Consider the following 12,288-nt stretch of genomic DNA (forward strand, 5'->3'; position numbering starts at 1 on the left):
TCATGAAAGTGTGTGTTTGTAATAAGATGATGAAACATCTGAGTTTTGGTTGTAATCCACACCTGTAATTACTACATGCCATTGTCCTGTGGGGTTTGCTGTAGACTTTGTAAAATATATGAAGTTCAATTTGAGGCAGGTGTCCACACATTTTACCAAAAAAGGCAATGTAATATTGACATGAATGAGAAACATCTCAGTAGTGAGTCCAATGGATAGATGGGTGCATGGTTTTAATTACTCTCTTCAGGTGCGAAACATTAAGTGGCATAGCAAGGTGAGAGCTAGGGAGGTACTGCCTGCATTGTTTGAAAATAATGAGCAGGCACGTTCTGTGAGCTTTGAGTGCATCCTTTATAAATGTAACCATTTATAACAGAAACCACAATGGCTAAAAGGGAGTGAATTACTTTAGGTCTGAAGGTAGTTACTGCACTGTAACTCCAGAGCAACAAAAATGAAATCGTTATATCAATTTTTTTTACATAGGACAAAGTTCTGAAGGTCAGAGACTATTTGCATTTTGTACTAGCTATTCAACTAGTACAACACAGAGAGGTTGGTAATATTTGAAAAGAAAAAAAAAATATGAAGTTCTACCTGGCTTCAGGGAAAGTATGTGCATTTGCATCTTTAAATCCTATTAAATTGCAATTGAGTCTCTGTTATCTTGTCGGGGAAGAAGCTGTAAATATCACATAAACCTGATGATTTTGGAGCAAAGTCTTTGAAATGAGTCTTATTCATGTCCTTGTTGCCTGTAATTTAAAGTATTTATTGCCTTACCTTGTTTTATTTAACAGCTTAAACTTGAGGTGGATGTTAGTTGAGTTTCTGATATTCAAGAAGACTTCTTATTGTTAATATGTAATTTCATTAAGTATTATACTATAATTTGTTTTTCTAAGAGTAGAAATGTTAAGTCCAAGAGAAACACTGTAGCCTTCAGAGATACTAATTCTGCTAATTAATAGTAATGAGTTACCATGAGTATGCTTTCTAGAATAGTAGGATCCTTTGAGAAAAATAACTTTAAAAATTACCAGGTAGATACATGATGTCAGACACATGAAATTAATTTTCAGAACTCTTGGATTATCAGGGTATTTGGAAGGAATCTATCTATGCTGGTATTAAAACTGTGCTTATACTAACTCAGTTGTCCTTTCTCTGTTAAGTACTGTTTTGGACATGGTGAATAAGTCTGTCATGCTTATAGATGCCTGGGAAGGGTATTTTAGACAAGTTGATAAACTAGGTGGTGTCGACAGCTTTCACCAAGAGCGTGACAAAAGTCAGTAGGCTAAGGATGGAGAAAGTATATATGTTCTGACTGTTTAACATTTACTTTGTCCCTTTCTGTCTCCAGCCTCAGTCTATGCATCCTTAACTTTTTATCTGGTAGTGTGGCTCTGAGGTGAATCACTAATCATGGTCATTAGATTATCAGGTTTATTAGTTTTTGATTAATCTTTCTCTATGTGGCCTTGTGGCAGCGCAGTTATGAATATAGCTCTAACTGATCTCTGGAACTGGACAACTGGAGCTTACTGTATACTAGTGATATACAGAAACATGGCATTTTACCTGGATGTGGAAGCTCTTTGGAGTTCGAGACAAAGAAAATACTGGTTTTCTTGATGTTTAGATCACTTTCCAGTGCACCTCAGCTTTCATCCCTTGAGAAATTGTGTCAGTAATTGAAAGAGCCATTGTCTCATTTCACTTATCTAAAGCAATCTCAGTCTTCATTCTCGTAATTATTGAAAGAGCCCAGGAGCAAAAATCTGATTAGTGATTTCCTAATGCTACTGGAAAACAACATTCCTAGAATGTACTGAGTCAATGATACAAATCAAGATTGGTGTGAAAACAAACTAGGAAATGTCTAAAGAAATTTATCACAAAATTTTTCTTTGTTAGAGCAGTATGATGGATATCATAATTCTTTTTGGTAACTGAAAAGTAAAATAGTTCTGGAAGCGAAGTTGTCATAGCTGGGCAATATATTTGCCTTTGTAATGGAAAAATTATAGAATCTTTTGTTACTGGAGTTAAGTTTTCACATTCTCAGCCCTTGCAGAAATGTACCAGTATTTTTGAAAAGGAAATTCAGTATACTTTTATTGCTTGGAGCTTTTTTCCCTTCATGGAAATCATCTTTGTAAACTATTGTATGGACTGCATGTAAAGACCAAGAAAATAAATATTCAGATGAGAAAGCATGAACAGTTGAGTGTACAAGACCTGTATACAGATCTATTACATTGGGCAAACTGCTTCTAATTTCACTGATTTCTTTGGTTCTCGCATTTTACTTAATTTTTGATTGCCTCAGTAAAACTTTCGTGCTTTAAAGGATCAATAAGCTGTCTGGAGTGGATCTGAGATGTCGTAGAGATGTTGGATATTTTTAAAGAATAATTTTATCTTTCATTTTGACCATTATTAAGCATTTAGCAATTGGTTATGCAATAGTGTTGCTGGTGGTGTTACTCCAAAGTAGTAGTGTTCTTTTGATCCATTCCTAGGTCATTCTAGAGGAAGGAGGTTGCTGAAGTTCTGTGAGGAGCCCCGTTCTCATTTTAGAGAATTGTCCAGAGTGGAGATTGCCACAAAAGCTTCTTATATGATTTCTTACAATATCTCAACAGATCTTATTCTGAGTTAAAGCTCTTCACCTGTGAAAACACATGTATTAAGATAGGTCTTCAGTCATCTGTTTATTTCAATTTTATTCATAAATGATCTAATAAATTTGAAAGCATGGATGATGGATTACAAACTGCTTAGTTTCCTTTCTGTTTAAATACTCGTATGCTAATGGCTGTGTGCCTTATTAATACTCCTGGATTACATTATGGAACATATAACATAATGTAATAGTGTGTGCTGTGAATGTACTTAATAAAAATGAGATTAGAATTAAGATTGCATTGTGAGTCTCTGACATATCAGCCCTCTACTTAATATCTTGTCTAAATCCCCATCCATTGCTTTTACTACCTTTGCATATTGTAGTGAAGTGGAGCATAACAGATCTGAACCCCTTGGAAGTGTAACAAAGACAGGGCGTACGATCTTTTTGTTCATAATTGGAAAATATACATCAAAATAATATATATGCTGCATCAGCCCTTGGTTTTATCTGCATGTTGAAGGAAAAAAAATCTTTGATTAATCGCTTTTCTAAAAAAAAAAAATCTAGAGTGTGTACTGTAATTTTATAATTATTTTTGGTCTCTTCCATAAACAATCTACAGATGTGAAACAAGATTTCTGATGGGCATAGGGCATATTTCATAAGAAAACAAAGACAAAAAAAGCTCACCCTGGAGCTTAAAATGAAAAGAAAATTACATACCATTAATGCGTTCTGGTAGCTGTGTCAATGTGTAGGTAATTTTACTGTCCTGTTTGTGTGTGGGACCAAGGGATTTTGTGTCTCTGCTCCTGTTTCCATGGCAATTAGATTAGTTTTAGGTTCACAGTGGGTAAATGAGAGAGACTAAGCTATGATGCAGTGTTTGTTAGTCTGGAACATACTGAGGCTTTTTAGAAAATAGCTCAAAACTGTACTTAAATTATCACTTTTTTTGGTTGCTGTTGACGTGCTAGTATTTATGTTGCAGTGGACAGATCTCTCACTTGTTAGGCAGTCTGATGGTACTTTGTGCTTTGTGGTGTGTACTATGTGCTCTTTGTGTGCATAGTGATGTAGTCTTCAAACAGGAGAACAGTCCCTGGATTCTCGTGATAATTGCATGTTGAAGAGCCAGTTTGCATATCTGCAAATAAATAGCTATATTAACTGTTTTTAAAATTCTTTAGTCTACAACTGATTTTTGCGGTATTTTGAATGTGGTATGATTTTTATCAGCATCCACTATTTAGGATGACTTCCTTGAAAGACCATTCCAAAAACCATTCTTCTGTATTTGTCCATGCAGCTTTTCTGTTTGTGTGTATGTGTATAGAAAGACGTATTTTTTTTTCTTCTTCTGATACTTACTAATACATTGCCACCACCCTCACCCCAAGAGATTATTATCCTCACTATTTTTTCAGGAATTGGAATGGAGAGTAATATTTCTGGTAGATGATTCTAGTCCCCTTTTAGCAAATTCCAGTGCTGTCACAGTTCATCTTCCTATAGTTTGTATTTCACCACCATTTTATGCTAATGGATTGCAGATGCTGCAGAGAGTAGTAGTGTAAGATTTCATACTCTGGTACAATGTGTCACACTTTTGTAGTCTCTGAGTATGTGGTATTTGTGACGTTACTCCCAAAATATGTTATACTTGCATTTTGTTAAATAAATATCTACCTGTTAGAAGGGCTACTGTAGATTTCCCAGAAGAGTTGTTCTTGAAGATATTTCAGCTATTGCTTTAGTCTCTGTGTGTAAGTTACACCTAGACCCAGAACATAGCTTGAGATATCAATACATTTTAATTATTTGGTTACAATTGAACTTCACCGTTCCAGGAATATTTGAGTTGGCAAAATTAAACCTTCCAGCAGTCTTGTACTTCTATAGAGGAGAGAGGGCAACCTTGGGAACTGTCAGTGGTTTCAGGCATTTCTGAAGAGCAGCAGTTGCTGTAGCACTTTGCTGACAGAAAGCGCTAGATGATAGCAGTGCTGGAAATGTGGGGCTTTACCTCCTCGGGTACATTACAGTACATTAGGCAGCCTGCTCACTGCTCTGCCCTCTCCTTTCAGCTGCCTTGTGCATCTGCCTGTTTGTGCTATGCCTTGGTTCTACCTGGCCCGCCTTGGTGGATGTTTGCCTAATGTGGTGGTAACAAATTCTGATGATGGGAATCCTGTAACCTACCCGTTCTTACCAATGTTGACATGTCTTGAGCATTAGAAAGTTTTTCATAGTGTCCAACCTGGATCTCTGATAGCGCAAATGTAAATCAATTATTTCTTATTCAGCGCTTAGCGTACTTGAACAATTTATCGATCTCTTCTTTGTAGCAATCTTGTCATATTCCATCTTGGTCTTCTCTCCTATAAAACCAACTTGCTTCAGCCTCTCCTCATAGGCATATTGTTTAAAAAGATGCATTCAAATCAAAAGTGTCTGGAGGATGACAACAAATTGAGAGTTTAAAACATAGATCTTCATTTTGCATAAGAGATCCCTGCCAAAACTTTATTTTAACCTTAAGACCTTCTAAGCAGGGCTTCTCATTTTCCAGAGCAAATAAACAGAAAATAGAAAAATTCTAGCATGCTTTAGAAGAATGTTAGAAAATAGTGATACAGAAACTCACTCCAACGTATAGTGTTGTTTTTATTCCGATTCGAGTACAGCAGATTAAACACAATATCAAAATGTAAACATAATCTTGGACTTGCTGAAGAGTTACAGTACTGACAATCGATCTCCTTAGTGTCTTGAGAGAAAAGGAGAAAATGAAATTGAGTTCCAGAAAGCTGCAAGTCTTGAAATTGGGAAGAAGAGTGATTTGTTATTTCTCAAAGGCATCTCAACTCCTGTTATTACGAAATAATTAAAGGTGACTGACAGCTGTATACATTTTTTTCCTCATTTGCAAAAGTATTTATTTTGACGCCCTTTTTCAACCTTTTGTCTGTACTATTCTGCATATGAGCCTAACAAACCTGCTGTTACAAAATATCAAAATAGCCTTTCTTCAGTAAGCATGATAAGTAGTACTTTTGTAGCTCACTTTTAAAATCTAGATTGGGATGAAAATGGAAGATTTTTTATTTTTTTTTTTTATAATTTTGCCAATTTAATATTCTTCTTAATACCAGGCTCTTTACAGCAGCACATCAAGGGACAAGAGGCAATGTTTAGAAAAAGAAATGTGGGAGAGTTTCAGATGGGCGGGAATTCCCCATAGGAACAGTGACAGTGTTGGTAGGTCCTGGAGTATATGTGCAGATAGGCTGTTTTGTTTCTAAGTTATCTTGATACATTCACCACGTAAATTTTTGAAATCATATACATACACATCTGTAAATACATAAATCTAGCTCCATGAGCTCATTTATACGGTTGGGATTGGCTTCCTTCTCCACCCCTTGCAGGGATACTCCATGCATTTAGTGGGACAATTAAGCTCTCTAAATGATATTTGCTATTATTTCTCCTTTTTCTCTAAAATTAGTTTAAGGATATACACTATTTGCATTACTGAGTATTTTAGAAGAAGTCTAAGAAGGAGTTTCTGCCATTAATGTGAGCAACTTGTAGGCTTATTTTAATGGTAACTGAATACATTGACTGGAGAATTTGTCTCATGCTTACAAGCTGAAAAAGTGAGGAACCCTTAAATTTACAGAGAAGGAGAGGATGACTTGACATATGATGTATCAGCCTGAACAAGAAAGTAGCAATAAGAATAAACAATAAAACTTGGAGTTCCCTGCAACTCATATGCTCTGTATTAGACTATAAAAGCATTTCAAGATCCCAAGTCGTACTGAGAAAAAGATAATTTGTTTTGTTAAATTAATACTTAGACATTGGTAATTTTACATTTCTATAAATGTCTTTACCTTGATAGTGTTTCACTATATTTAATGTGGTTTAAATTAAATTATTATTAATACATTTTATGTAGTTCAGAAAAGAATTTTAAATAAGTGTACTAGAAGAGTATATTATGTACAATAACCATTTTGGAGATGAAGACTTAGAAAGCAGATGGTTTAAGATATATCGAGAGATGACATCATCTGCTCTGTCCCATATTCAGAATCGGAGCACTGCGAATGTCTAGAGACTTAGCTGAGTGTAGATGGTTGAAAATGCTGGAAAAGACATCATCAAGGGCTTTTTAAAAAAGCCCTGTGTTTGCAGTCCCTGTACTAGAAAGTCGTTTTGCCTTCTGTTTCTGTCCTGCCTCAGTATGTGCCTATTAAAATAAATGCATCTTTTTAATGCATGAGCATAGCTTGCGATGATAATAATAGAGTTTCTATATGCATGTTGAAAGCTATTTATACCTAATGTTACCGCATTTCTAATGCTGCAGAAGTCAACACTGATGTATTCTGGTTTATTGTTTGGTCTGTGTATCAGCACTGTTGTTATAGTCAGCAGGTACATACATCTGTAGGAATTCTGCTCAAGAAAGCTGGCAAATCTATGGGTTTTGAGCACATTTTTAGTAGCTTTGATTTATTTTTATTATTATGTGATGCAGGCGTTCACTGCAATTCAGCAGATAGATGTTGGGTCTAAGATATTTGGTAAATGTGCTATGCATGTTCTGAAATCAAACCATATTGCCAAAATGAAGTAGGCAAGTTGTTAAAGTCAGCAAACTCCAATTTACTTTTTATTTAAGAAAGAAAAAACCTGTGCACAGCAGACATACGGTATAGTGATTTTTGGAAAAATATTAAAAGACCTATAGATCACAATATTGAACTATAGGTATTTAGGAAATAATGGTGTTTTAATTACTGGTGTAAAAATAAGTCTCCTTGAGTCTATGTTCACTGGCCCTTAACTTTGTGGAACAAAGTATCTGTTTTACATGCTGCTTTCCCTGAAGTAAGCACTGGATATTCCGAGTGATTATTGTAAGGTCTTTTGGGCATTGTATTTATAGGAAGTAAAAACTTAAAACAAGATGTTAAGGGTCTTTGGTGGTGTGTTTTGTTTTTTTTCTTTTGAGTTTTTTGTTTTGTTTTTTAAATTCCTGGTCTTCTCCAAGACCAAGAGAAATCTTTAGATTTCTGTTTTCATAGTCATTTGGTGTATTCTAATAAATGTTGGTGTGTAATGTTCTCGGTGTGTTTTTCTCCTAATTATATAGCTGTGTGTACTGTGGTCTAAGTGTTGAAGGCACTTGGTACTGGAAATAGCTACATCTCAAAGCAAAATAAGGTTTTGGGTAACCACAGTGATATTGGGCACTAATGGAGCTTGGAAAATTATAGCATTGTTGAGGTGAGCTCTTGTGACAACATTAAAGGCACAGGTGAAACACAGATTTTTAGTTTCATCAGCACATATTGGGAGTTTCTCCACTGGTCTAACTGTGCTTTACCTTTTGCATGGTGAGCCAGGACACTGAGTGCCACAAAGCTCCCCTTTTCTGAACAAAAACACGTGTAGCTCTTTCATCTTGCAAGGCCTCTGTAAAGGTCAAACACAGTTGTAGTTCAGCTGAACAAAAAGGATCAGTGCCCTTCTTCCATTTTCAGGGATGCACGATGCCACAAATGGGTCAGACAGGATGGGTAGAGGTTTAACTTGCAGAAGGTAGGCAACACAGTAAATGGCAGTAAGAATTAGCTACTCATAGGTAGCGCACTAGAATATCTTGACTCTGCACGTATGACTTTGGTGACTGAGAAATACTAGCTTATATGTGATTATTTTGTGTGTCGATACAAGCTCTGTTTTGGAAGGCAATTTCTTATTTTTCCTAAAGGATTTTCTTTAATAACCTCATAATTGCAGCCATCAGATTTATTTAATTGAGAGCATGTTGCTGTCTAGCCTGCAGATAAACTAGCTAACCCTGTCATTTTACCTTCTTTAGTGCAGTTTCACATTACAGGACTACCAACCCAGAGACAGTTATCATGCATCAAAAATAACCTAGCATAGCTGCGTGATCAAATTCAATTAACTGCAAAATGGATTCTCAGCTTTTCCCTGGCTTGGCTGACATCCAGAAGTATGTAGCTGGTAGGTAGCTTTTATGCTTTAGGGAATGCTGTAGAATACAAAGGACGCACATCTGCACATAGGGACCATCTGCGTAGTCTTTGTTATCCATATCCTGATTTTAGTTCTGTGCGTTTATGCTTTCTCATCTGTTGCATTGGTACTTGTCTTAAAAACTAACATTGAGGCTTTCCTATGAAGCCTCATTTTGAGTTTGTGGTTATTTTGGTTGTGGATTTGTTTTTGTTTTTTAACAGCTAAAGAAAATATCAAAAGATGTGTTTTCCAACATGCTGTCTTCCTGAATAATGTTTTCAAGAACTGCAGCAGCTATGGATATTATCAAGTTGTGAAATATGTCTGAAACATGCTCACAGTATGAATGTCCACAAACTAGACATAGTGAAACCTTAAACTGGGCACTCCACATTCCATCTTCTCCATATAACAAACAGCTCTTTCTCCCACGTTCACACCATCAGTAGGCAGACTGTTCTCAGCCTGGTTCCCAGTACAGTGTACATTGCTTTTGTAGTGGCTAGATAGAGATGCATTTTTAATTGTTATCCTTTACTGCTGTTATACCTAAAAGATTTGCTAGTAAAGCATGACGTAGTGGGAGTGGTGACTTTTGGACATTTGAATTTCAACCAACCTTGAATATAATTTCATGGAAAAGGGTATTCATTACGTTCTGGGCTTCCTCTTTTCTGAATATCAAAGGTCTGTAGGGAGCAATAATGATATTAGAGCTTATTCTAAACAGTCATAGGAGAGTTTCATAATGATTGTATCAGGCTAGCTAAGTACATGAGTTACTGTTACACAAATCCTTTATGTGAGCTCAGGTGAAAAAAAGACACTGCAGACTCATCAAATAAATACATAATCATTATTTTCTTCGCATTTTATTTGTATTCTAGTTTAGTAATTTTTTTTAATAAAATGTTCTACTGATAATATTATTCCCCACCTTTTTTTCTCACCCCAGGGCCAATATCCCTCACACCATTGCTCCAGTTTCTCTCTTCATTTTCATGTCTCTATTTTTAACTGTATGTAGAGCTTATGGTGTCTCAACTGTAACTTGCATGTGATTTTAAAGTAACTAAGATCAGCTTAGGTATGTTAAGATCTGGGTCCCGCTTGCTTTTGGCATGTAGTGGAGGGGTTAATGTGTCTGTATGTTAAATATAGGTTTTAAATGAATATATGTGGGCTTTTTCAAACATAAGATCAATTAGCATGATTGTGTGGTTGGGTGGAACAAAACAAAAAAAAGTCCTTTTGCTAATTTAGCTGGATACCCTGGCTAATTTTGCGGTTGTCCTATCTTTACTCTCCTTTTTGTGAGCTAATGTTCAGTGGTGCTAAGAGACCACAAGAAAATTTACCCAAACATTTATTCCTCTTTAGTGGTGATGACATTTGGGATTGGGAATGAAGATGTGGAAGACTTACTGTGGTCTGATCAGAACTCATTTGATCTGGCAGCTGGATAGAAATTGGTTTTAAGAAGAGCTTAGTAGTACATCTGGGTTTTTTGACACGGTGAATAAAATGGAAATGTTATCTTTTTAGCAGCTGGTTTGCAGCACTTTGGAAATACATGTCACAACTGTGTATTAAGCTTCGTCTTAATACTTACTATTTTTTAATGGCACTGGTATAAACCTTATGTCTCTTTAGTGACTGTGCTCTCTTTGTTACAGGTGCTGTTATCAGGACTGATTGGTGTTGTTTCATGGAAGAGGCCCCTTTCACTTGTGGTGAGTGGCAATGTGGCTTTAATCATGTTATACAGATTTTACATAAGTGACTAAAGGATTCTGTGGAAGTAACTCCCAGTGGCTTTGGCTTTATGTAGAAGCCTAATAGCCTCTAGAGATGATTTGCCAGTGCTGTTATGTAACCTAATGTTTATAAACACTTAGTACAAAAATTTGGGGACTTTGAGGTTACATTACATAAACTACGTAGGTGACAATAGTATTTTTCTTCTATCTGTAGTTAAGTATTGGAGAGCCATAAAATTCATTATGTGTAAACAAATGTAGATACCTACTGCCCCTTCCTTGCCATTGTTACACTTCTATTTTTCTTTTTGAAAGTGATAGTATATGGTTTAGTAATTTAAATGTAAGAACTAATGAATCCTAAACGTTTTGATAAATGTGTGTGTTGAAAGAAGGGCAGCAGTAATACTGTAGCTGTTTGTGTGAAATTAAAAATGACTGAAAATAATGAGCAATTGTTGCCTAGTAGATATGTTCAATACTATAGCATGGCTTGAATTAATAGACATTAATGAAGTACATTAAAATTTCAATAATTTGTTTATGAATATATTTTTAAAATTAATACTGAACTTAGAAAAGTGCTTTGTCTGTCACTGTTGTTCTAGACAGACTGTTCATCTGCATTTGTCTTTACATTTAACTTGATTTGCCTAAAATTGCACTGCAGAGAAGGCTTTTTACCCAATTATATGGATGGCAAAAAAGCATATTCCAAATTAGTAGCAGTTCTTTTTTGTCTGCAAAATTATTTTCAGCTACATTTTGTGTTCCGAGATTCATGTAGTTACTTAATAATGAAAAGTAATTTATGCTTTGTGTATGAATATTAATACAGTTTCAATTATCCTGTTAACACAAAGCAATAATAGATTCAAATCAGTTGTATTAAGAAGATGAGATGACTGCGTCAATAACAATGTATTAGCAGGTAGCTATTGCCTTTGAAAAAGTGTGCATATGTAACATAATAATGTATGTTATATAGGTAACATAGTTAATACTAAAGGTAGTCCCAAGAAAATACGATGGAAAGTATGAAATGGAAACACCAGTACTAAGTAAGAGTAAATCTAGTTTGAACTTTGGGTATGTATTTCAGTATTCTGAAATAAAGTGGTACTATTAGAGCTTCTGTTGTTTTTTTTTTTTCTTTCCATTTCCATGTTTCACTTTTCATTGTTATTAAAGAAAAGACAGATTGAGTTTGTATTGATTTGCTGGTTGGTGTTTTTACCAACAGAGGAAATCTGTATGATGAAGAAAGCTGCCTGTTGTCAATATAAATGAGGTCAAAGTGAAACAAAGTCAAGACACTAATGAGTGAGTGTGAGAAAGGTAGCAGGCTGGTTTCTGGACTAAAATCCAAAAAAAGAAAAAAAAGACAAATTTTTACTCACCAATGATGGGCAGAGAGAAGAGCTTTCATATTAGAACATATCAAAAGCCTGGTATGTCATTGTCACAGAGGCACCCCAAGGTTAGTTTCAGGGACAACAGGGTCCAAAACAGCTTTTATTAAACCAGTGAGAAACAGGGTTTTAGCACTCCAAAAATGACTTGAATACAGGTTCGGATATCAGTTGAGGAAAATTATTAAGGGGCAGCAACTAGTACAACAGGAGGTCCACAGTGTGCATGCACGTGGCTTCACCAAAAACAATGCCGGAGCCGTCCCTGAGTCCAAGAAGAGTACACACTTTCCTGAACACGGTGTAGGACTATTTTTAAAGGGATACACGTACTCATATTGAGTATGGAAAGTGTACACTCACAATCCTGCGAGGGTGAATTTATAATACACTCGCAATCCTGTGAGGA

The 12,288-nt window shown here is 35.6% G+C and overlaps 1 protein-coding gene across 1 annotated transcript in view; it reads left to right on the forward strand.

Moving 5' to 3' along the window:
- Positions 1-12,288, forward strand: part of ENTREP2 (endosomal transmembrane epsin interactor 2) — a gene marked incomplete at both ends in the record, with an annotated part of 84,957 nt that overhangs the window by 23,216 nt on the left and 49,453 nt on the right. The window contains one exon of the mRNA XM_080351183.1: positions 10,384-10,440. Coding sequence (XP_080207309.1) covers positions 10,384-10,440 — 57 coding nt within the window. The remainder of the gene's footprint in view (positions 1-10,383; positions 10,441-12,288) is intronic.

This window comes from Nesoenas mayeri, assembly GCF_963082525.1.
Source record: "Nesoenas mayeri genome assembly, chromosome: 11".
Taxonomy (NCBI): Eukaryota; Metazoa; Chordata; class Aves; order Columbiformes; family Columbidae; genus Nesoenas; species Nesoenas mayeri.